This window comes from Rattus norvegicus, chromosome 3 (genome assembly GCF_021556685.1).
Source record: "Rattus norvegicus strain SHRSP/BbbUtx chromosome 3, alternate assembly SHRSP_T2T, whole genome shotgun sequence".
Taxonomy (NCBI): domain Eukaryota; kingdom Metazoa; phylum Chordata; class Mammalia; order Rodentia; family Muridae; genus Rattus; species Rattus norvegicus.
Window position 1 is genome coordinate 76,078,877 of NC_141536.1, and position 26,154 is coordinate 76,105,030.

At 43.9% G+C, this 26,154-nt stretch overlaps 2 protein-coding genes and 1 pseudogene across 31 annotated transcripts in view; all 3 read left to right on the top strand.

The window, feature by feature from the left end:
• The window catches only part of Fnbp4 (formin binding protein 4), a 30,148-nt gene extending 27,241 nt beyond the window's left edge, over window positions 1-2,907 (top strand). For 2 of the 3 annotated variants that reach the window (XR_015682887.1, XR_015682886.1), the window contains exons 17-18: window positions 1,571-1,728; window positions 1,952-2,907. Coding sequence is in view for 1 of the 3 variants with exons in the window: in NM_001013159.3 (NP_001013177.3) it covers window positions 1,571-1,728; window positions 1,952-2,042 (249 nt within the window). In the remaining 2 variants the exon portion in view is untranslated. 3 annotated transcript variants of the gene reach the window in all.
• A 1,101-nt stretch (window positions 2,908-4,008) lies between these two features.
• Window positions 4,009-26,154, top strand: part of Agbl2 (AGBL carboxypeptidase 2) — a 35,892-nt gene continuing 13,746 nt past the window's right edge. For 3 of the 28 annotated variants that reach the window (XM_087653558.1, XM_087653563.1, XM_087653576.1), the window contains exons 1-9: window positions 4,196-5,336; window positions 5,519-5,616; window positions 5,998-6,061; window positions 11,326-11,460; window positions 14,684-14,737; window positions 15,938-16,123; window positions 18,079-18,186; window positions 21,426-21,579; window positions 24,211-24,993. In XM_087653558.1, coding sequence (XP_087509684.1) covers window positions 5,581-5,616; window positions 5,998-6,061; window positions 11,326-11,460; window positions 14,684-14,737; window positions 15,938-16,123; window positions 18,079-18,186; window positions 21,426-21,579; window positions 24,211-24,993 — 1,520 coding nt within the window. In that variant the 5' untranslated portion in view covers window positions 4,196-5,336; window positions 5,519-5,580. 28 annotated transcript variants of the gene reach the window in all.
• On the top strand, window positions 13,291-13,629 carry Rps26-ps9 (ribosomal protein S26, pseudogene 9; annotated as a pseudogene).

Sequence of the window (26,154 nt, forward strand, 5' to 3'; positions counted from 1 at the left end):
GAGTGAGTTCCAGGCCAACCACAGCTGCATAGTGAGACCGTCTTTTAGAAAATAAAGACTTTTACATGTATGTTTTCATAGATCTATATCCATGTACCACTTGTGTGCCTGCTATCCCTGGAGCTCAGAAGAGAGGGTAGTAGCAGGCCCCAGAACTGAGGTTAGAGATTGCTGTGGGTCATTTGTGGATTCCAGTCAGGTCCAATCCAGAAGAGCAAGCAGTGGTAACTGCTGAGTTGTGTCTCCGTCCTCCCCCAATTACCATTTTTAAGCACTTCTTTAAAAATAACGTGACGGGCTGGAGATGGCTCAGTAGTTAAGAGCACTGACTGCTCTTCCAGAGGTCCTGAGTTCAAATCCCACATGGTGGCTCACAACCATCTGTAATGGAATCCGCTACCTGGTGTGTCTGAAGACAGTGACAGTGGACTCATAAATTTTTTTTTTTTAAAAAATTAATGTAAAGAAAGTAATGGATAAAAGAACTAGTTTATTGATTTCCATCTGTTTATGTGTATGTATATGCCTGTGTATACACAGGTTCTTGCAGCTGCCAGAGAGAACATGGGAGTCCCTGGGATTTGAGTTGTGTACCTCCAATGTGGGTGCTTAGAACCAAACCTCGTTCCTCTGCCAAGAACAGCAAGTGCTCTTAACCACTGAGCCATCTCCTCAGCCTCTATATGAACTTTATACATGCATTAATACATGATGTGTTTCAAACATGTTCACACATACCCACTACTTTTTTTTTTCTTCTCCCACAGACCCCCTTTTTCCTCCAACTTGAATACATTCTTTTTGTTTAACAGTACCCCTGGGTTGGGGATTTAGCTCAGCGGTAGAGCGCTTGCCCAGCTCCAAAAAAAACAGTACCCCAACCCCACCATAAACACATGGCTTTCTACATTTATGTCTTGTTTTCAGGACAGGGTTTCTTTGAGTGGTGCTGGCTGTCCTGGACCTCACTCTAAACTGGGTTAGCCTGGAACTCAGACATCTGCCTCCTGTTTGTTGAGTAGTAGGATTAAAGGCATGCACTACCATGCCCAGCTTCTATATTATAACAGTGAGTTGGTTTTTTTGTTTTTTCCGGAGCTGAGGACCGAACCCAGGGCCTTGCGCTTGCTAAGCAAATGCTCTACCACTGAGCTAAGTCCCCAACACCAACAGTGAGTTTTATAGTTTATAAGGGCACGAGCACTCTACCACCAAAACTAATGTCTTTCCTTCTTCCATCAACTATTAACTGTGAAAATCCTCAGGGAAGAATGGGGCCCCCTGAACTCCTGCCCCCTTCAGAGCAGGCTCAGTCTTGTGTACACAACACAGCGACTGTGAGTTTAAGAGAGCACCAGCCATATCGTACCAGGAGTCAGCGTTCTACACCACCTGCATACAAACCACTTAACATTCCTGCTGCCACTTCCATGCTGCTTCTCAGTGGTTTCAGGATGCATCCAGTATCATCTTTATTCCTTGGATTCAGGGGGAGAACATAATCTCCAGTGTAAAGGGTCTATTTCCTTGTTCACCTATTACATTTCACTAATCTACCACTTTGTTGTAGGCAAAGAAAAGTAAAACCAAAATGCCATCTTTGGTAAAGAAATGGCAGAGTATCCAGCGGGAGTTAGATGAAGAAGATAATTCAAGTTCCAGCGAAGAGGACCGGGAATCGACTGCACAGAAGCGAATTGAGGAATGGAAACAGCAGCAGCTGGTGAGGTAAGGAGTGCTGTCACAGATGTGGGCAGAGGCGCATGGTGTTACAGTCCTAAAGTTACAGCCCTTCATGGAGAATACACACGCTGCTTGGCTGAGAAACTTGAAACGTTTTCCTGAATGGACGTGAGATCCAATTTTCAGTTTCAGATAGAGTTTTTATTTCTAAAAAAGTTTGGTTCTCTTTCTTTCCAATGAAGTAATAACATGCAAATTGTTTTCACAGTGGCCTGGCAGAAAGAAATGCTAATTTTGAAGCCCTTCCTGAGGATTGGCGAGCAAGGCTGAAGAGAAGGAAAATGGCTCCCAACACCTAGTTTTAATTTTGTTTTATGTTCAGTCTTAAACAGATTTAAACTGTTGTCCAATGAACTGTAAACGATATAAGGAAAAACATATACATTTCCTGGGCAAGGGCATGGGCATACAAAGTTGTCCATTTATGAAATGTAGTTTTTCTGATGCTGAAGATGAGGTGATTGGAATTGCTTTGACCTGGCTGTCTTTACTCTCACACTGGCAACTTAGCATGTTAGATATGAGTCAAACATGTGAGTCATGGGCATGAAACCTCTGTATAGGACTTGCTGGCAAAAGTGATGGGCTTTCCTGCCCAGTAGAGACTTGTTTAGTTCCTAGTGTGGCACTCTCCCTACCTTCTACTCCAGAACAAGTGCAATTAAGAAGGCAGCTCAGTATCCTACCTTGCTTGACCATCAGGATCTCTTTCTGACCTCCTCAAGTCTGCTGCCCTGAAGTGTTGAGATCTGTGCTGGTGGCCACATTGAGCAGTTCTCAGCAATCCTAGAACACTGCTTTGCAGCAGGTGGTGTATTTACGCACAGGCAGGAGCAGCAGCCATCAGGTGTTTATATCCTTGGTTTTGAGAACTCCCCCTAAGTGTGTGGCAATAAGTATAATAAGCCACGTCTGTACTGTCTTCACTGTCTTAGCCACTTCAGAAATACACCTTCCTTCTGTGTGTGGATGCATTCTCCATAAGATTCCAGTGTTTAAGGAGCAGTTCACTGTTGTGTGCTTTCTATTGTATCACAATCAGGAAAGATCACTTTAAACTGAAGAAAAAAAACAAATTGTGTCCTAAAGCTGTTTGTATTTCTCCAGTTTCTGACATTGTAAATTTGTATATATGCACCAATAAAGCTCTTTTTATACTTCTGATTGGTTATCCCTTTGCTCTTCTAAGCATGTTACACACAGTTGTATAACTAGGGCTTAGTGTATTCTTAGTTCTAATCAGACTTGGTACAGAGCATACACTGACATTTGAACATCAGGAAAGTATTGACTTGGGGATGTAAGAAGACACAAGCATTTCCAGATAAGATGGTGCCATTTTCTAGAGCTTGTATCCTGTTAATAATATAGCTGATATTTGGTCTCCTTAAGTCCTAGAAACAATGTAATATGGGGTGGGGGAAAGGTGCTTTACAGCTTTTTATTAAGTAATACAAGCTGATTATGGAAAGTAATGGGTACTTAAGATTATAATCACAATAGTTAACCAAAGATAACATTTGGGATTTTACTCTAGTATATTCCTATGCAGTTCCATTTTTTTTTTTTTACTTGTATTACAGTGTGTTAGATTTTAATGTTGGGATGCCCATTTTGTACATAAAATTGTTTTGTAATTTGCATAGAGTAAATTTCTACAAATAAAGATTATCAACTAGCTATTAAAGCTCTTGTCTTAACTAATCGGCAGCTCTCTAGGCTGGTAGGAGTTGCTGGAGAGCACCAGCCTCCTTCGTGTCCTAGGCCGTGTCCTAGGCTGCCATTTGGTCTGCATGTACATCTGCACACCAGAAGAGGGATCCCACAGGACTGTAGTTGTGAGCCACCATGTGGATGCTGGGATTTGAACTCAGAAGTACAGCCAGTGCTCTTTACCTCAGCCATCTCTTAAGCCCTAAGGAGATTTGCCCTTTAAATAGCACATCTTTACTTTTTAGACAGTGGGTCATTTTGTTGATGAAGACTAACACAAGTCCTTGAACAAGTCTCAAAAAGTAACAGTGGGGCTCAGCTTGTAAATCTCTTCCAGATGATCCAGTTTAGTTTCCTGCACCCACATCCGGGTTGCCTGTAACTCCATTCTAGGGAGACCTGACCTCAGTGGGCACCTGAACTCACAAGCACACATATTAAAATATTTTTATTTTTACAAAAATAAAGGTTGGCTAGCTAGCCTAACAGGTTTGTGTTTGCCTAGCACTTGAGTTAGTTCCTGAAACTCTTGCAAAGGTGGAAGGAAAGAACAGACACCACAAAGTGTTTAATTTACACATGTTCACACGCTAATCCTACACATTCGAACAGTAATATGAAGAATAAAGGTGAGCCGGCTCAGGAGCTAAAAGCACTTGCTGGTCTTTCAGGGGCCTGGCAGATCCGTTTCTAGCACCCACTTAGCAATTCAAAAAGCTCACACCTGCAGGTAAATAGCTCCCTGGGGATCTGAAGCCTGGTGCCTGCCTCTCTCTGTCTCTGTCTCTCTGTGTCTCTGTCTTCCCTCCCTCTTCCTCGCTACCCCTCCCTCTTTCACACTTTTTTTTAAAGGAATAACTTATTTTAAACCAAATCAAGAAGGGGGCAGGGCGGGGGAGGATATTAAGTTTGTCAGAGGAAGAGGAAATGAGGTAAATTAGAATGAGCCTGATTCCTTCTCTCTAGGGCTGCCCTCATGTTCTCTGAACGTATCTGCTATCTCTTTTTTTAATAACGCTTGCTTAGTTGCTTGCTACAGCTCTAACCTTCCCCAACCCCCAAAGGAATGGAAGCTTCAGCCCCTTGAACAAAGTAAATTACCTACAACAGAAACTAGAAAAATGAAGGCTCCCGGCACTGTCATCGTCTGTTCTCAGACTGAGTCTGTAAAGTTTGAGATGAAGTTTGAATGATTAAATCGTTGGTATGTGAAACAAAAGTTGCCTGACATCCCTGGGCTCGCAGCACACGGATGAGGGCGGGGTCCTGCCCTCCTTCCGCTTCTGGCTCCCGGTTGCTAGGCTCCCAAGGTCCGCGCAGAAAGCTCCAGCAGGTGAGCCGAGGGACTGGGCCTGCGAAGGAGCGCTCTAGCTGGCTGGGGACAAGCAGGGGATCCCAGGCCGGAAGGGAGTGAGGAGGGCAGTGGGGCGAGGAGCTTTGGGCAGACAGGACTCCCGGGCTGGCCTCTGCAGAAGGAGTGAGAATGAAGGTGTAGTGGGGGAGCTCCTGCCGCGTCCTCCCGACCTGCGGACCAGCTGGGGAGTAAAGAGAACCTAGGGAGCACGGTGTCACCCCGAGGGCTCCGGTGGAAACGTCTGCTCCGCCCTTGCTTGAGCTTTCTCCTCTTGGCGGTCCACACTCCGAGGCAGGGCACTCAGAACTGAACGTTTCCAGGGCTTTTGCTTCCGACCCCTGACCTTTCCTTTTCAACTGCTCTGAAGCGACTCTGCGCGTGCCCCCAACCCGGTTCCTTTCTCTTTTCTGTGGCGTCCTGGTGTTGGGCATCTGTTCTCAGCGTAAGCTAAGCATGGGGCCAGCGAGGCTCCTGGTGAGTCTAGTGGACCAGGCGTGGGCACACGCAGAGCGCCGCCGCTCCTCAGGTGCGTGCTGGGAACCAAGGCTGGCTTGGCAAGAGTTGGCCCCGAGTGGTTGTGGGTGCGAAGGGGCAGGACCTGCAGATTTGGTGTTCTTTGTTGGAGGTGGTGGTTGGTTAGGTTTCTTTTCACTTTTTCCTACGGTGATGTGTAGCTTCTGTGTAATCCGCTACCTGTTTGGAAATTAGGCAGATATTGCAGCTGGGTTCGGAGCTACTGACTTGCCTACATCACACTATGCGGCAGTAACATGTTCCCGGCGTTGGAAACAGAGCTAAAGCAAGAGGTTGGTACACTCCCTTTCCAATAACTTCACAGAAGCCCAACCCAAGGTCAAAAGGTTCGCTTTGGTGGCATCCCGGCCCAGATGGGCTCTTTAGCCCAGGTTGGCCTGGAACTCACTCTGTTCCCCTGGAGCTCACTGTTGCCCAAACTATCCTTGAACTTGCTGTTCTCCTCCTACCTCTGCTTCCCTGATGCTGGGATTACTAGTGTTCGCCACCAGACCCGTTCGAGATTATGATTCCCCAAATAGGGTAATTCAATATTTGCTTGGATTTCGCTTGTTTTGTTACCGTAGCCTATGCAGCATGTTTGGCGCTTTTTGTTAAGAATTCAGTGTCGTCTGAATGAAATGTTCTGCTTGAGAATGGCTTTTCTTTCACAGACTCTTCCTGATCCCTATGAGGATTTTATGCACCATCACCTGCAGTATTATGGATATTTCAAAGGTAACACTTCCTTCTCTCCCGGCATCGGCATCAGTTGTATTTACTGAAAGAACTGTTTGAATAAGACTCGAATGACGTTTCTAGGTGATTAGTTAAAAAGTACTTCCTACCGGATTGGCCTGCATTACTTCTGTCAAGGGACAGACTAAATGCAAAAGTACAAATGTCTCTTCTAGGATCTTTAGTTTATTGGACTTGTTTTCTACTGATGCTCTGAATTGCTCTATGACATTGAAGTAGATTCTTTTCTTTTCTTTTTCTTTTTTTTACAAGAGTCTCACTATGTAGCCCAGGCTGGTTAAGGAACTCACTCTCCTGTCTTAGCCTCTTATGCCATTATGCACAGCTGTTATAGTCTTGATGTCTGAACAGTCATTTCCTGTCACCTTGTTCTTCAAAAGTGTCTCACCTTTTCTTGAGTCTTTGCTTCTCTCTCTTCTTTTTTTTCTTTTCTCTTTTTCTTATGGTTCTGGACATAGAACTTCTGTTCAATACAGTATGCTATGCAAGTACTCTGCTAAGCTGCACTCAAGTGCTTTATGTAGATTTTAAAATTAATTTGTGACGTTAAAATTTTTTAGGAACTGAGGTTGTAGCTCAGCGGTAGAACACTTGTCTAACATTACCCAAGAGCTACATTCAATCCCCAGAACTTTGAAACCTTTTGTTTTTATATATTTATTTATTTACTTACTTGCTTACTTGTTGATTTTTTTGGGTAGGGTCAGTCTTGAATCTTGAATGTACTGTGAACCACATACCACCTTTTCGTTTAAAGCAGAGTCGTAGTTTATTAGGAGAAATGTTTTGCTTTTTTTTTAAGATTCATTTTTTAACTTTGAATTGTGTGTGTGCATACAGGTGTGTGTGCACACACGTGTGTAAGTGCCCACAGAGGCCAGAAGGGGGTGTGGGATCCCCCGGAGCTAGAGTTACAGTTGGCTGTGAACTATCCAATGTTGCTCTTAGAAACACAACTCTTCAAAAAGGCAAGTCCTTGTAACTGCTGAGCTATCCATTGCCCAACATTTTAATTTAAAACATATTGAGAGCTGGAGAGATGGCTCAGCGGTTAAAAGCACTGACTGCCCTTCCAGACGTCCTGAGTTCAATTTCCGGCAATCACATGGTGGCTCACAACCATCTGTAGTGGGATCTGATGCCCTCTTCTGGCCTTCAGGCATATATGCCAGCAGAATGCTATATAATAAATAAACAAATAAATAAATAAATCTTTAAAAAAAAAGATAAATGAAAAACATTGGGGGTCAAGGTGATGGTGGTGGTGGCCTTTAATCCCAGCACTCAGGAGGCAGAGGCTGGTGGATCTCTATGAATTTGAGGCCAGCCTGGTCTACAGATCAAGCTCCATGATGGCCAGGACTACACAGAGAGACCCTGACTCAGGAAAAATAAATAAAAACAGACCACACACACACACACACACACACACAGAGAGAGAGAGAGAGAGAGAGAGAGAGAGAGAGAGAGAGAGAGAGAGAGAGAGCGCATATACACACATATTGGAGCTCGGTTGGTAGATGTTTCCCTAGCATGGTTGAAATCCCTGTTTTGAGCACCAGCATCTTATAAGCAGAGGCACGATGGCACCAGCACTTGGGAAACAGTTTCAGGAGGACCAGGGTTATACTCAGTTACACAGTAAGTTTGAAACCAGCCTGGTCTCCATGAGATCCTCTTTCAAAAAGTAGGGATGGGGTAGTGGTGGTGGTGACAATATTGCTAAGGGATTAAAATGTTTGCTACTTAAATGTGAGGACTGGAGTTTGGATCCACGGAAACCTAAATGCAGTGTGGGCCAGTGACCCACATGTAATTGAAGCACTGGGAGACATAGACAGAGGATTCCCAGGGCCAGCCGGCCAGCAAGACTACACACATGGCATTCAGTTGTGAACTCCCACCTCAGTGCATAAGGTCAAACAATCGATGCTGAGTCCCAACACCAACCCCATGCTTCCACTTGCATGTGCACACATGTGCATGTGCAGCTACACACTTGCAATATGCATGCAAGCTGAAGCCCTCCTGGGCTACACAGCAAGTTCAAGTCAGCCAGACTTCTACAGTAGTTTAAAACCCCATCTCAGCAAACAAACAATAAAACTTACTGTACTTGGATTAAATCTATAGATTAAATCAAATTTTAGAAGATGGTAAATTTTTGCCAGGCGTGGTTGTACATGCCTTTAATCCCAGCATGGTCTACATCTGCCTTCTAAGCTCTTGGATGTGTTTCTTTTTTTTTTTTTTTTTTTTTTTTTTTGGAGCTGGGGACCGAACCCAGGGCCTTGCGTTTGCTAGGCAAGCACTCTACCACTGAGCTAAATCCCCAACCCCTTGGATGTGTTTCTTTATTTACTTAAATACTTAATGTCCTTTAATAAAACTTTTTGTTTTTTTTTTTTATTTTAAGGCTTTTTTTTTTGTGGGTGTGTTTTTTGTTGTTTTTGTTTTGTCTAGTTTTGCTTTGTTTTGCTTTGTTTTGTTTTTTGAGACAGTATTCCTCTGTGTAGCCCCGGCTGTCCTGGAACTCACTTTGTAGACAAGGCTGGCCTAGAACTCATAGAAATTCATCTACCTCTGCTCCCAAGTGCTGGGATTAAAGGCTTGGCTTCCGCCACCTGGTGGTATATGTCTTTTCTAACCAAACTCCTCCACATTGCTACACCTCTCCCAACAAGACCATACCTGCTAATCCCTCCCGAGCGGTTTCATAACACATTCTAACACATGTGTGATATGATGATATCATCACAGAAGCCTCTGGGAGCCTCTCAGTGCACTTAGTTAGGGTTTCTACTGCTGCAGGGGAACAGCATGGGCAAAGAGCAAGTTGCTTGGTCCTAGGTTTATAAGAAAGGAGGCTGAGCAAGCCACAGGGAACAAAGCAGTAAGCCGTTCTCCTCCACAGCCTCTGCATCAGCTCTGCCTCCAAGCTCCTGTCCTGCTTGAGCTCCTGTCCTGCTTTTCTTTGATGATGAACCATGATAGGAAAGTGTAAGCCAAATAAACCTCCATCCATCATTAATTTAAAAAATGCCCTACAGGCTTACTTAGAGCCTGATCCTACAGAGGCGTCTTCTTAGTTGAGGTTCCCTCCTCTCTTCAGCTTGTGTCAAGTTGACATAAAATGAGCCAGCGTGGTGCGTCCCCCTGTGTAGTGTTTAATAAAAAGAAGGCCAGGATATGTTTTATAGAGCCAGGTATGGTGAGGTGGGAGGGGTGCCTCGGCGGGGTCATGCTGAGGCATTCTCTCCCCCTGAAGTACCAGCCATAGAACCAGTATAGTACAGTTTATTTGAGACATGGAAAGGGGAGTTGAGAAGGGAGTAAAGACAGAGAAAGACTGAGGGAAGGGGGACAGGCTGGCCAGGAACACATGGAGAGAGGTGGGGAGGGAGGAGAGGGAGAAAGGGGTCAGGGAGAGAAGATAGTGAGGGAGAAAGAAGGGACAGAGAGAGCAAGAGAGAGAGAAGGGGCCAAACAGCCTCTTTTATAGTAAGCCAGCCAAATCTACTTGGCTGTTGCCAGGTAACTGTTGGACGGAGCTTAGAAGGAACGCCAACACCCTGCATGTTTTTATATGTGTGCTGTATACACATCTGGTACCTTTAGAGGCCAGAGAAGTGTGTCATGTGTCCCTGGAATTTGAGTAAAAACCACCATGTGGGTGCTGGGAACTGAATGTGGGGTCCTCAGAAAAAGCAAAGTGTTCATAACTGCTCATCCGTCTCTCTAGTCTTACAGGTTGTCCTTTTAAACTTTAATTCTTTTGAAGCTAGGGGTGGAAGTAAGTGCTTGTAAGTACTGGAGGCTGAACCAGGAGGATCAAAAGTTCACAGTCACCCTCAGCTACAAATAGACAAGAAGGAAATTCACTTTTATTACATTACTTCTGTGTGTGCACACATACCATTATTTATATGTGGTGGTCAGAGAACAATTTCTAGGAGTTGGTTCTCTCCTTCCACTGTGTCAGCCCCAAGAATCCAGCTGAGGGGCTTGATTGTTTGTTTGTTGTGTTTGGTTTGGGTTGGTTTAGTCCTGGGTTATTTCATTTATTTATTTATTTATTTATTTATTTATTTATTTATTTATTTATTTATTTTTATTTATTTATTTTGAGACAGGGTTTCTCTGTGTAGCCTTGGCTGTCCTGGAACTTGCTTTATAGACCAGGTTGGCCTCAAATTCAGAGATCTGCCTGTCTCTGACTCCCTAGTGCTGGGATTAAAGGTGTGAGCTACAACACTCACCAATTTTATTCTGTTTTTTGTTTTGTTTTGTTCTTTAATCTTTCGAGACAGATTCATTGGTAATTCAGGTTAATCTTCACCACAATATATAGCTTTATTTTGCTTGTTTACTTTTGCAGTTCTAGGGTACTTAGCCTAGGGCTTTGTTCATATTACCTGGGTGTTCTACCACTGAACTAGATCTACAAATCTTGGTGTTTTGAGGCAAAGCTTTGCCGTGTAGTCTAACTGGCTTCAGCCTCACAATCCTGCTACCTTCGTCAAGCCACAATGGCCAACTGAATATTAATTGTAATTCTAGCAACTTTGTTGCATATTATTATTAACTATTTCTACTTTACTACTAATTTGTTGAAGAAAGAACTTGAGTTTGTCAGATCCAATAAGTATCCTTAGGGCAAAAAGGCTTTTGAAGCAGGGTGTGGTGCATACCTTTAATCCCAGCATTTGGATCTCTTTGAGTTTGAGAGCCTGGTCTACATAGTGAGTTCCAGGAGAGTTGAAGTTGCATAGTGAGACCCGTACTCTAAATTCAAAAAGACTTTTGCCACAGTACTTTGCTCCCACTCTGGTACCTGCCCAGGTTTGGCTCTCCTACCTCTTAGAGACACTGATTTTCTGTCTTCCAAGTCCTTTATTCCATTATACAATGGTCTTAACCTTTTACTCTCTTTCTTCTCTGGTCCAATAGGAATAATTATTCTCCCTCCACATATGTTGGAATGTTGAGAGATTGGATGTGTTATTATAAAAAGCCTGTGATGGGGGTTGGGGATTTAGCTCAGTGGTAGAGCGCTTGCCTAGGAAGCGCAAGGCCCTGGGTTTGGTCCCCAGCTCCGAAAAAAAGAACCAAAAAAAAAAAGCCTGTGATGGGCACTGGTAATAAAAGTAATGGTCTGAGTGGTCAGGATTTTAATACTGACCTCAGCACCATAGGTACTGAACCAACCAACAAGCAACTTGAACTAAACCACTTATTCTTAGCTCAGAAAAGCAGCTTACCAAGTTCAGCCACCCATCAGCGTGTTTGGAGGAGCAGCCCTCGGTATATGTTAAATGGCTCTTTTGGAGAAAGAGATGATTTCATCTCGGACAGCTTGGAAAAAGAGATGTTTCTATGTGAGTAATAGCCAGTGGCCTCCTCTCCAACCTCCTACCCCCACCTAGAACCTCCCTTGAAAACTCCAGGAACCTCAGAGAACATGATGTAATGTCAGAGATGCTAAGCCACCAACTTGGGCTCCTGCTCTCTGTTTGTTTGTTTGTTTGTTTGTGTGGTGGCGTTTGTGTGGTGGTGTTTGTTTGGTATTTTTTGTGTTTTATATTTGTGTGTGTGTGTGTATGTGTGTGTGTCCAGACATACCACAAACACAGCATGCATGTAGAGGTTAAATCTGTGGGACTGGTTCTCTCCTTCTACCATATATGTACTGGGGAACCAAACAAATACTTTTACCTTCTCAGTCATCTCACCAGCTCCAAAAGTGTGCTATAAATTCACTTGGACTATAGGTTGAAATTAAGATTCTGTCATTCTGGACTTTCTCCCTCACAGTTTTTGAAAAATCTGTCAAGACCCTCACAAGAGAACACATTGTTTTTCATGTTAAATTGTCGTTGAGTGTATGTGGTGTATGTGGTCAAGATGCTTTGCTTAAGAGCAGAGGGAGTCAAAAAGCTAAGCTAACTTAAACAAAAAAAGTTATACATTTATAATTAAAATATAACTATATCACTTTAGCCCTTCCTTTTCCTCCCTCCAGCCCCTCCCACATCTCCTCCCCCATCTTCTCCGTGTTCCCCTCACTGTCAATTAATAGCCTTGTTTTCTTTGATTACTGTGGTATGCGTCAGTATAAAGACAACCTGAGTTCTTTTGTCTGTCTGTTTTTGGGTATACAGTTCCAGAGATAGCCCCTTTGCATTAGACAACCAATTAGGGGGCTCTTTCCTAGAAGGGGCTAATTTCCTCTCTGCCTCAGATGCCTGTAGTTCTTTGTCTAGGGGTAGCACCCCATGACGTTTCCCCCTTCCAAGTTTGTTGCAGGATATTTGATCACACCACGATATTGTGTTATTTACTAAAAACAAAAAACCAAACAAAAAAAAACAAAACAACAACAAAAAAAGCCTGTTTCTAGTTGTTCTGTGGCCCAGCCTTGGCACACACCTTCTGTCTGGAATATAGGCACGCCTTTAATATACACCTTTAATCCCAAACAACGAAGGTAAAGTTTGTATAAAGAAGCAACCATGTTTGAAAGTGTCTGTCTAATTGAGGGAAAGACAAAGGGACGAATCAGAGAAAGATTTGACAGAATAGTGAAAGACCCAGAGTTGGGTCAGTCTGAGGCCAGTGGGAAAATTCCAACACAAACTTCCGAGCACAGAAAGACCCCTCCCTTCCAGTAGGAGTAGAGTTAGTTTAGTTCCTGGAACAACTATTAGCCAAACTGTCAAACAAAACTACCTATGATTCCCAATGGACCCCCCTGGAAAGTCCAGAACTGACCATGAGTCAGCTTAAAGGTCACTTTGCCCCACCAGTAGCACCCTGCCTAGCTACCATTGTTTGAATTCTGCCCCAATTAGTACATAACTCCCTGTTAGAGTCTGCTCAGGGTCGTCCCCACCTTGAAGTGGGATGACCCCGACATATCGGAATGATTAAACTCTTGCTTTTGCATCGATCACCGCCTTCATGAGTCCCATTCAAAAGGTCCTAGAAAAGGTTCAATTCAAACCTTACAATAGGAAATGCCCAACTTTCACAACAGAAAAGTATGGGGAGCTATTAAAGGTATAGTGGGGAAGAGAGAGGCAGTTTTACCAGGAGAGGTTTACCGAGACAGGTTGAAGAGAGAACAAGCTAGACACAGCTGAAAACAGAGAATGAGTAGGAGCCAGAGATTAGAACATATTGTGGGAGTCTTGGCTTCAATATGACCGAAAAAGGAGAAAAACGGTCGTGCCAGAAAGGGCCAAGACCATGTGCAGCCAATTCACTGCACCAACTGCGCCTGATGCGTGCCCAAGGATAAGGCCATTAAGAAGTTTGTCATTCGGAACATTGTAGAAGCCACTGCAGTCAGGGACACATCTGAAGCAAGGGTCTTCAACGCATATGTGCTTCCCAAGCTCTATGTCAAGCTGCACTACTGCGTGAGCTGTGCCATTCATAGCACGGTCACCAGGAATCGATCTCGTGAGGCCCAGAAGGACCGAACACCCCCACCACGATTCAGACCTGCTGGCGATGCACCATGACCTCCACCAAAGCCCTTGTAAAGAGGTGATTTCATGAAGGCAGAAAGAAAAATAACCTTGGAAAAGTAAAACAAGTTATACTGAAAGAAAGAAAGAAAGAAAGAAAGAAAGAAAGAAAGAAAGAAAGAAAGAAAGAAAGAAAGAAAGGACATATTGCCATGAGGATGGAGAGATGGCTCAGTGGTTAAGAGCACTGACTGCTCTTCCAGAGGTCCTGAGTTCAATTCCCAGCAACCACATGGTGGCTCACAGCCACCTGTAATGAGATCTGATGCCCTCTTCTGGTGTGTCTGAAGAAAAGTGACAGTGTATTCATATAAATAAATAAATCTTAGGAAAGAAAAGAAAAGCTTCTTTGATGAGGGTCAAAAGTTACTTTTTATAAGAATGCAGGTAACAAATTCACAGGCTGTATATGTGCATATGCATTTTTTTAAGATAGCCTCTCACTAGCTCTGGCTGGCCTGAAACTCACTGTGTAGACCAGGCTGGTCTCATATTCATAGAGATCAGCCCGCCTCTGCCTCCCAAACCTTCCCCCACTATGCCCAACAACATCTTATTTTTATTATTTTTAATTTGTGTGTGTGTCTGTGTGTGTGTGTCTGTCTGTGTGTGTGTGTTTCTGTGTGTGTGTCTGTGTGTGTGTGTCTGTCTGTCTATCTGTGTCTGTATGTGTGTTGTGAGTGCCCTGGAGACCAGGCTTGGGGATCCCCTAGAGCTGGAGTTACAGGAGGCTGTGAGCTACCCCCTTCTGATTGGTGCTTGAAACTGAATCCCAGTCCACTATAAGAGCAGCAAGCACTCTTAACTCCCGAGCCATCCCTCCAGCCTCTGGCTTTCTTTTAAAGTAACTTTGCCATCTTTTCAAATGTTTATTGTCTCAGCCATTAATTACTGGGTAAAAACTTATAAAGAAAATTAGGGGCCTGGTGTGGGGGTGAAAAGGACAAAGAGATGGGAGACAGTGGACAAAAATAAATAAATAAATAAATAAATAAATAAATAAATAAATAAATAAATAAATAAATAAATAAATAAAATAAGCAAATGGTTCTCCCTTCTTTCTTCCTAGGGCCTAACTGTTTAACTTCAACTGGGCATGCTCAGATAGATGCTGTAAACAAAGGTATCAAGCTTCAGATAAGTATAACTCGGAAATTCAATCTGTCAATCGCTGCACCATAAGTTTTGTTGTTAATGCGTGTGTTTGCATGGTTGTGTTCGTGTATGTGTTTTGGGATGTGTACATACACATTCAAAGGCCTGATGTCAATACTGTATGTCTTTGGTTATTGTGTGAAATGCCTCTCAACCTTGTTTTTTCAGACAAGATCTCTCTTCCTGAACCTAGAATTCACTGATTTGGCCACAGAGCCTGGCCAGTGAGCTTCAGGGGTCCCTTCTTTCTGACCCACCCTGGGGTTACAGATGGGCACCCTTGTGCGTTTTTATGTGGGTTCTGGCCTCGGAACTCCTCCCCTTGTCCTTGCCTGACAAACAGTTTACCAGCTGAGCCGTCTCCTCAGCACTTGAGGATTTTATTGTCATCTTATTTTTCCCTTTCTTCCCCTCTTTCTGTTTTTTTCTGTCTATCTGCCATGTGTGTGTGTGTGTGTGTGCGCGCGCGCTACAGGACAACACTGGGTGCCATTCTCAAAAATGATGTCCACGAGCGTGTGTCACCGAGCCCAGCATTTTTGCCTGAGTTCTGGAGATTGAATTTAGGTCTGTGTGCTTCTTCTACCACAGCTACTAAAATGGTTTTTTGGTTGTTGTTTGTTTGTTTGTTTCTTTGTTGTGCTTTCCCCCATAATATTGACAGGAGAATTGAAAGTCCTTACTGTTGCAAGATCTTGGACCTATTAACTTGAATTTTAAAAATTTATGTGAAGGTAGATGGTGGTGCCTCATGCCTTTAATTCCATCACTCAGGAGGTAAAGGCGGGCAGATCTATGTGAGTTCAAGGCCAGCCTGGTCTACAAAGTGAGTTCTATGACAGCCAAAGCTATACTGAGAAACCCTGTTTTGAAAACTCCAAACAAAACAAAAACAAAATCTAGACTATGTAGAATTTTGACTTAATAGTTTATAATTTTTATTTGTTATCTTAAACAGTCTATTTTTTATTGGTGTTCTGACCTAGCCTGGAAACCTCTGTATAGACCATGCTGGCCTTGAACTCACAGAAATCTGCCTGCCTCTGGCTTCTAGGAGCAGGTAATAAACCTACACCAGACTGCCGATGTCTTAGCAGTGTCTAAGATGATCATAAGAGAACAGCCAGAAAGAGAAGGCTGCTCATGTACTTCCTCTTCCTCCCTGCAGACTCACTTATGCTGAGCTCACCACTCCTTAGGAGCAGGCAGCTTCTTTACGATGAGCTGGATACGGTAAACCCACGCCTTCGAGAACCCCGAGAGCTCTTCTCATGCTTCTCTAACAAAGGGCCGCTGCAGGCTCCAAGATGGCCGATAGAATGTGAGGTCATCAAGGAAAACATTCATCACATTGGTAATAGGACGTGTGTGTGTGTGTGTGTGTGTGTGTGTGTGTGTGTGTGTGTGTGCCTGTTCCTGCTGTTTTATCTTACTTTATTACAAGGCTGTCTCTCACTGGGGCCTACAGGCCCCAAATTTGGCAAGTTTGGCTGGCCAGATGGCCATAGAGATACTTTTCTGTTCACCTCCCAGTACTGTTTTTTACAGGTTCACTCCCAGCCTTTAGACACATACACATAAATTAAATTAAGTAGATTAAATAGCCTGTATCTGAACACAGGGACTCTGACTCAAATCCTCACGTTTGCACAGTGAACATTTAACCAATGGAGCCAACTCTCTAGTCTGAAGAATTTAGTTTTTCATGCTGACATAAAAGAAAAGACAGGGTCTACATCTGTTAACTCACAAAGCATAAACTAGAATGCTTCTGTATTTAGGAATCTGAAGATAGCTTACCAGAGGCCAAAACTTACAAATACTTATGTCTGTTTTCCAGGCTTTTGTTCACTAGGGCTCTGTCACCAAGCTCCAGTTTCAGCCTTCGGAGTCTCTTTTGTGATATAATCAGTCCTATCCGTGAGCTCTTGGTATACAGTCTTTTGTTTGCTTTTGTTTATCAAGACAGAGTTTCTCTGAACTCAGGCCTTTGTTCACTAGCCAGAGCTTCAGAGTGAGACCCGTCTCAAAACAATAACAACAACAACAGCAGCAACAACAACAGCAACAAAAACATGAAGCAGAAGATTGTATACCAGTCAGGCCTTTAATACCAGCACTCAAGAGTCAGAGACAGGGGGTTGGGGATTTAGCTCAGTGGTAGACCGTTTGCCTAGCAAGCGCAAGGCCCTGGGTTCGGTCCCCAGCTCCGAAAAAAAGAAAAAAGAAAGAGTCAGAGACAGGCAGGTCCTTATGAGTTCAAGGCCAACCTGGTCTACATAGTGAGTTCCAGAACATCCAGATCTATGTAGAGAGTCATTGCCTAAAAAAAAACAAAATGAGCTACAAAGACAAATTTCCTGACTCTTAACTTTATTGCTGATAAAAAGGCTTTATTTTCTCTGAAAGGAAGGATGTCCTTTCCTGTAGTGATAGGATCTGTTTCTGGGGCTGGCAAGATGTTGTTAGGACCTTGTCTTAGTTAGGGTTACTATTGGTATGATGAAACACCATGACCAAGAGCAACTTGGGGAGGAAAGGGTTTATTCAGCTTACACTTTACTGTTCATCATCAAAGGAAGTCAGGACAGGAACTTAAACACAACAGGAAACTGGAGGCAGGGGCTGACGCAGAGACCACGAAGGGGTGTTACTTATGGCTTGCTTCCCCTGGCTTTCTCAGCCTGCTTTCTTATAGAATCCAAGACAACCAGCCCACAATGGGCTGTGCCTTTCCCTTTCAATCACCAATTAAGAAAATGCCCTAAGGCTTCCCCATGACCCACTCTTTTAGAGGCATCTTCTCAATCAAGGTTCCTTCTTAAGTGATTTTAATTTGTGTCAAGTTGACATAAAACAATCCAACAGAAAGCTGTTGCTTCTCTTCCCGAGGGTCATAGTTCAGGTCCAAGCACCAACATTAGATGGCTCACTGCTACCTATAACCCTAGCTCCTGGGGGAGCTTCTGCCTTCCACAGACATCTGCTCTTGCACACACACACACACACACACACACACACACACACATTTTAAAAACAAATTTATGATTTTACTATAGATGTATCAAGTGCTGGGTCCAACTCAGGACCCTGTCCATGACAGACACATGCTACCGTTTGACATGCTGTCTGCTCAGTGTCTGCCTCTAGTCGTCATGGATGACACTGAATTCATAAGCAGGCTGGAAACTGGGAATGAGAAGTAGGTTGGATTGAGCAACATTAATCATTTGAGTAATTATAATTTTATGTTAATTTTTATTGTGCCCTGTATCCTTATTTTGTACTTCTGAAAATATCTTCTTTCAGAGTGGGTTCCACTTCAACCAGAGTATTTCTACCAACCTACAGGAAACGAAAGGGTACCAGAGATTGTGGGAGAAGAGCAAGGTACAGTTGTGTACCAGCTGGATTCAGGTACCGTCATTGCGTTGAGCAGTGAGTGATTAACTGTGATAAAGTTACAGTAAACTTAGTGTGCACAATAAATGTGGTTTTAATTTTTTTAAAAACGGACTCCCAGTGCTGATGGGCAAACCTGCCACAGTGCAAGCTGGGAGGTCAGAGGACAGCTCACGTCCGTTCTCTCTCACCTTTCTGTGGGCTTCAAGGGAACAAGCTAAAGTCTTTAGGATTATGCAAGCCCCTTTACCCACTGAACCATCTTGCCGGCCCTACATGATTTTGTATCTTTTCGTTTTTATTACAATGATTTGTGTGTGGATGAGGAGGGCATATTGTACAGGAAAAGGTTCACCACCTCATACGCAGGCAGAGGTCAGAGGACAAGTTCCGAGCTCACATCTGTCTATCTACGATGCGGGACTCAGAGCTGTGCTCAGGTTGTCTGACTTTGATGGCAAGTTCCTTTATTTGTCAAATCCCACTGGGCCCGGTAGTGATTTTTAAAACTGACTGATAACTGTCTGTCTGTCTTCTCCCTGCGTGGAGGCCTTGACAGTCCTCACTTATCGGCTGTAGGTTTTCAGTACTTTACTTGTTAATGTCATTCTGTGTGTATGGATGTTTTCCTGCATGGATGGCTGTGTACACGTGCATGCAGTGACCATACAGGCCACAAGAGGGCACACCAGATCGGCCGAAACCCGAGTTACAGGCAGTTGTAAGGTACCATGCGGACGCTGAGGATTGAATCCTGGTCCTCTGGAAGAGCGCTAGCACTCTTAACTGCCGAGCTACCTTTCTAGTTCCTCAATAGTTCTTTTTTATTTATATTTTTCTTTTTGTTTTTCTCTCTCTCTCTCTCTGTTTTTTGTTCTTATTTTTGTTTTTCGAGACAGAGTTTCACCGTGTAATAAACACCCCCTGGCTGTTCTGGAACTCTGTAGACCAGGCTGGCCTCAAATTCACAGCTTGTCTCTGCCTGTCTCTGCCTCCTGAGTGCTGGAACTAAAGGCGTGTGCCACCACACCCAGTCGTAGATGTATATTTTTGAGACAAGGATTCTGTGTGTAGCCCTGGCTATTCTGGAACTCACTCTGTAGATAATGCTGGCCTCGAACTCAAGGAGATCCTTCTGCCTCTACCACCCAAACGCTGGGACTATAGGTGCATGCCCCCATGGCCAGCACAGTTTTCTTCTCTGACAAATGTTACTATGTTACAGAAGTTAGGCCACCTTAAATGTTAACGAAAACAATGAAGTGTCTGTTTAAAGGCATCTGTTTGCTGAACAATCCTTTGCAGTTCCATGAAAATCTGAACTCTGTGGGGTCCCTGCTTGTGGTTTCTGTGGCCTCGGTTTACCTCTGCTCCTGCCCCCTCTGTGCTTCATTTCTTCTCCTGGTCCCTTCGCTTTTTATGAACCTTACGGTTTATTCTCCAGCTGTGTGTTATCTAAACTCTACAGTCACAAGATTGCATATGAAAGCAAAAGTCATAACAGAGACCAGTTATGAAAATCAGTGCCCTGAGGCTGGGAGTGATATGCATCCTTTTAATCCCAGCACTCACGAGGCAGAGGCAGGCAGATGTCTGAGTTCAAGCCCAGCCTGGTCTACAAAGTGAGTTCTAGGCCAGCCAAGGCTACATACATGCATACATACATACATGCATGCATTCATAATGCACTCATACATATATGCATACATACATACATGCATACATACATACATGCATACATACACACATGCACACATGCATTCATGCATATATACATTTATATATACATGCACATATACATACATACACACATACATACATACATACATACATACATACATACATACATATGATGATTATATGATTAAATAAGCACATATCCTTGAGGCTAAAGAGATAGCTCAGAAGTTAAGAGCACTTGCTGCTTTTCCAGAGGATTTGGTTTGCCTCCACTGACACTGGGTGGCTCACAACCCCCTGTAACTAACTCTAGCTCAGGATTCCAGGACCTTCTCTGGTCTCCATGGGTAGACCACTTGCACATACATGGCCTGCACATACAAATAAATAAAAATACATTAAAAAATCAGATTCCTTACAAACACTGCTATTTTTTAATGCTCCATGGTCAACACACTTGGTAGTAGTAGCTTGGCAATTGGTGAGTGTTAACATCTGAAATACATAATGCATATAATAATATTATATCTAATATTATCTATGACTATAATAAATATAATACAAATATAGTAAAATTGATTACCACTGTGATCTTCATAAGAAATTCACGATCTTATAAAGTATCTGATGAATATTAAAATTGCTTAAATCACAAAATCATTGATAAATAAGTAAGAAAATAAATTTTCCTCAAATTAACAAAAGTATCAGAGAAAGACAATAAAGTAGGTCTTTAGAACACAATGTTAACAATACTGCGGGACAAAAAGAAATTTCTGAAGCTATGATGTGTGTAAAGTATCTTTTCAACAGTAACTGCAAGACCTGAGGCTGCTGGGTTGGGAATACAGCTAAGATGGTGAATTACTTGCTTAGCAGTCCCAGAACTCTGCAACCAGAGAGTAGATAGCACTGAGGAGACAGAAGCAGGAAGATCAGAGGCTCAGGCATATACCGGGCTATCCTGGGCTACATAGGGTGGTCCAAGCCAGCTTATATACATGAGACCATGGCTCAAAAAAGAAAAAGAACAGGATTGCGGATGCTTTTGAAAGCTTCTTTAGGAAGCAGCCAAATCACCACTGTTTGTGATCTCACCTGGGGTCAGACATTTGGGACGTCAGGGTTAGTTTGGCTTTGGTGTTTTGATATAGTTTTGCTGTGTGGCATCCTCCAATTTCAGCCTCCTCCAGAGCCTTCCTTCCAGTTCCAGGAAGCTGGGCCAGGGCATCAATTTCCATCAATGTCCTTTAAAATCAGGATTTAGATGGAAATGAAAAGTCTTTGCTATGACAAGAGTCTGGCGCTAAAGGAAGTCACTCAAAGACTGCAGAGTGGCGCACCATTGAACGTCAAGGGTCTCTGCTTGGAGAGATGTTGGTAGAGCACTGGCCTGGGAGGGTGAGGCCTGGACTCGTTACTACGTGCAAAAACATGTAGCATCTATAAGGTCAAGGGTCCCGGTAAGGACAGTAGAGTCTGTTGAGTATTTATAGGGTTGATAGGGCTCCGTAAAGATGTGGAGACCGAGTTCTGAGTGGGACCTAGTCTAATGGCCTCTTTCTCCTCTGTAGTGCCTACAGAGGGTTCCTTCTTCACCAGTTCCAGAATAGGAGGCAAACAAGGAGTCATCAAGGAGCTTGCCGCCACACTGCAAGGCCCGGAAGACAACACTCTATTGTTCGAGTCAAGGTTTGAGAGTGGGAACCTGCAGAAAGCCGTCAGAGTGTGAGTGTCAAAGGGCTTCTCCAAGGGCGGTGGCCGAGGGGCTGAGAAATGTCTCTAGGAACAATTTCAGGAGTTCGGAGCGTTTGCAAAGGAGAGGCGGTAGAGAACGTATTAAGGGGCTAACAGAGGATTGAATTATTATGACTAATTTCCTTCCAGAATAAAACATTAAGTCACTTCTTCTGCTTACAAAAAGAAAAAGAGCTCACTTAAAAGTTGTATCAGTGGGCCAGCAAGACGACTGACTCAGTGTGTAAAGTCACCTGCCTGTCTTCAATCCCTAGACCCCACGTGAACATGGAAGGAGAGAACCAGCTCCACAAGGTTGACCTGTGTCCTCCATACAGATGCCATGGTGCACACACACATCCTTGTACACACAACAATAAAAGCGATACATAAAGCCTTGACATTCTTATTAGTAAAAGAAATATAGGCAACATAAAAACCCCTATATGTAAGAACTCTTAGCAGTTTGGCATATATGCTTAAATGCATATGTATAATATATAGAACATACATATGCCCCCTTATTTTTATCTGTGAAGGCTGGGCACAGTGGCTTGTGCTTTCTGCCTACTCAGGTGTCTGAGGGAGGAGGAGTGCCTATGCCCAGGGGTTCAGTACCAGCCTGGGTAACGGTGTAAGACCTTGTCTCTAAGTGAAGCGTGCACACAGTTTTAGTCTGTGTGTATCTTGTACCTCACTTATCCTATTTTTGAGGACCAATTACAATAATTTTTGTTTAATTATCTTAAAGACTGAATACCCTTATGAATTATGTTTTTAAGTATGTGTGGCCTTACAGGAAGAGGTTTTTTTTTTTTTTTTCTTTTTTTCGGAGCTGGGGACCGAACCCAGGGCCTTGCGCTTGTTAGGCAAGCGCTCTGCCACTGAGCTAAATCCCCAACCCCCAGGAAGAGTTTTAAAAAGAAAATTGTTGGGGTTAGGGATTTAGCTCAGTGGTAGAGCGCTTGCCTAGGAAGCACAAGGCCCTGGGTTTGGTTCCCAGCTCTGAAAAAGAAAAGAAAAAAAAAAAAAAAAAAGAAAATTGTTAGATCAAAGTCTTTGGACACTTTAAGTCTTTCTAGTTATCAGTATATTACCTTTCACTGTGACTTCAGTTCCCTTCATCAGTTCATGGGTGTGATGCACACCCAGGTCTCTGGAGGCTGAGGCAGGTGGATCCCTGTGAGTTTGAGGTCAGCCTGGTCTATATGGGAAATTCCAGAACAGCCAGGGGTATGTAAAGAGACCATGTCCCAAAACAAACAAGAACCTGCGGAACCCAAGGGCCAGAGCAATGGCTCAGCAGTTATAGGCCTTGTTGCTCTTACAGAAAAGCCCGGTTCAGATCCCAGCACTCACAAGGTGTCTTACAGACATCGTCCTCCATTCCCAGGGGACCTGACCCTCCTCTTCTGATCCTCACAGACACTAGGCACACACACATTCAGGCAAGACATTCATACACATAAATCAATCTGAAGGAAAACTTAAATTGAGCCTAGTGCCTGACACATCCCAAGCACACGCCCTACCACCGAGCTGTACTTAGCTGCTGTCCGCTTTTCACTTCAGTATGCACTTTCTTAATTTTGCCCAGGGGTGAGTTTCTGTTTTTCTTGACATATACATTTCCATTTGGGAATTCATTTTCCATCTCTACTGTTTGTTTGTTTGTTTGTTTGTTTGTTTGTTTGTTTTGGGGGACGGGATTTATTATGCTTCTGAGATTGGCCTTGACTTTACAGTCCTCCTGCTTTAGGCTCCAAATGCTGGGATTATAGCTGTTCACCACTATGCTTAGATTCTTCCTTTAAAAAGAATCTCTCTTTTGGAGAGTAAAGGACACACACGTGTCATGCCACACAAGCATGCATGTGTACGTGCTCGTGTGTTTTTGTGTAGGTCAGAGGATAGCTTTCAGGACTGTGTACTCTCCTTCCTCATGAGTTCTGGGTTTCTCTCCCCTGTGTGGGTTCTGGGGATTAAACTCATGTTGTCAGGCATGGTGGCAAGCAGCTCTACCCACTGAGCAGTCTTGCAAGCCCCAGTATCTTGCTGCCTTGTAACAAAGTGAATCTATTCCAGAGATGTCTTCTCATATTCAAGTTGGTAACCAGAGATGAAAATGACACTAAGCTTTCAGAGTTTTCAAAATGTAGCCTCATCTGTACGATGGATAGCTAGCACAGCCAAGAGAGGGCACTGTTCAGAAAAACAGACAACAATGACTAGAAACTGCTAGTGAGCTTCTAGACCTACCAAACCCTAGGTAACTCAGACTGGCCTCAAATTCACTGTATACTTCAGACTGACCTGAAAGTTCTGAGCCTCCTGCCAGCCTCCCCAATGCCCGGGTTATAAGTATGTCCCACCACTCCCAGCTCCCAGTGCGAGCTGGGACTCTCCTCTCTCTGTCCCAAACAAACTTCCCTCCTGCAAGTTTCACTAATTTATTATGTGACTTGGAGAAGTGGGTAAGCTAGAAACGAGACGTTTGCCTAGCAGGCAGTTGTGGTCCATCCGCTTTTACGAGGAGAAAACAATGCTTCCCATACACGCTTTGATAGTGAGTGAGGCAACGAGGTGCTAGAAAGGTTCTCCTATTTTTTCTTTTCCATACAGAGGCATTTATGAGTACGAACTCACCTTGCGAACCGACCTCTACACTGACAAGCACACGCAGTGGTTTTACTTCAGAGTTCAGAACACCAGAAAAGATGTTACCTATCGCTTCACGATCGTCAACTTGCTGAAACCCAAGAGCCTTTACGCTGTAGGGATGAAGCCTCTCATGTACTCTCAGTTGGACGCCACCATCTACAACATTGGCTGGAGGAGAGAGGGCCATGAAATCAAGTACTATAAGAACAACATGGATGACGGGCCACAGCCCTTATACTGTCTCACCTGGACCATTCAGTTTCCTCACGACCAGGACACTTGCTTCTTTGCACACTTTTACCCATACACGTACACTGACTTGCAATGCTATCTCTTGTCAGTAGCAAACAACCCCATCCAGTCTCAGTTCTGCAAGCTCCGAGCTTTATGCAGAAGCTTAGCAGGGAATACTGTTTATCTGCTTACCATTACCAACCCATCCAGGACCCCTCAAGAGGCAGCTGCAAAGAAAGCGGTGGTGTTGAGTGCCAGAGTCCACCCCGGAGAAAGTAACAGCTCCTGGATCATGAACGGCTTTTTGGACTTCATCCTCAGCGACTCTCCAGATGCCCAGCTCCTCAGGGATATCTTTGTCTTCAAGGTGATCCCCATGTTAAATCCAGACGGCGTGATAGTGGGGAATTATCGGTGTTCGCTGGCCGGAAGGGACTTGAACAGGCATTATAAAACTGTTCTTAAGGATTCCTTCCCCTGCATTTGGTACACCAAGAACATGATTAAAAGGTGAGACCTCTTTGCTGATAATTCTGATGAATGCTGGGAGCGTTAGTGCCAGATACTCATACCTTACGGGGAGGAAGAGCCCATCTCTTGTTTATGAGTCCGGTATGGTTGTGACAGTCCTTGCAGCCATGGGTTAATTTTTAGACCTTTAAATCACAGCAGACCTCTAAAATAAAACTGAGCACAGACCAACATGTCAGCCAAGTCACTTGCCACCCAGCCACCCAGCCCCTGGAATTGAATTAGCACATGATGGAGGGGCAAGCACTCTGTCACCAGGCCATGTTCTCAATCTCATCTTATGTTTTGAGATGGAAACTCTCCCTGAACCTAGAGCTTCCTGCTCTGGCCGGGCTGGCTGGCTATCAAGCCCCCTGGGACCCCTGCCCATCCTCTCCTTGTTGAGCCTTTTACATGGGTACTCAGCTCACAGAATGAACACCCTACCAACTGCGCCATCTCTCCGGGCCGTTTATTCCATGTTTGTTTCTGATGGAAGGTCTGGTGTGGGATTCGCTGCATAGACCAGACTGGTCTCACACTACAGAGGTTTGCTTTCCTCCGCTGGCGGTAAAGGCTTGTGCTCCCGTGCTGGGCTCCGCTGGCAGTAAAGGCTGTGCCCCTGTGCTGGCCTCCGCTGTTTTATTTTTAAGTCAAAAAATTGGATGGGAAAGGCCAGGGCAGTTTTACTGTTCCTATGGAACTAATCATAACCAAGCTAACAGTGTGTAAGTATGAAGGGATGGGCACTATAATCAGTGCTTCACACAGTGGCCTGTTCACCCTCCCCATAGCCCCTCCTAGGAGATTACACATGGTCAGTATCCACTGTTGTATACAATAAGGAAATTTGACTTGAACAGGGTCTCAGAGCCAGTAAGCAACAGGGTAGGCATTTGAGCACAGGTACTCTGACTCAGAAACTGAGTGCCCCGATATCACCATATGTTGCTCCTAAAGAAGAGAACGTACGCAAGGCCCTGGGTTCGGTCCCCAGCTCCGAAAAAAAGAACCAAAAAAAAAAAAAAAAGAAGAGAACGTAAGGAATTGGTCTGCACTTTTCAAGCCTGTGTGAAAGCAGCTTGAAGCTCTCAGGTAATAGTTCCCATCCTGAAAGAGCTTCCATTCAACTAGAAGCGAACACATAGCACATCTGAATAC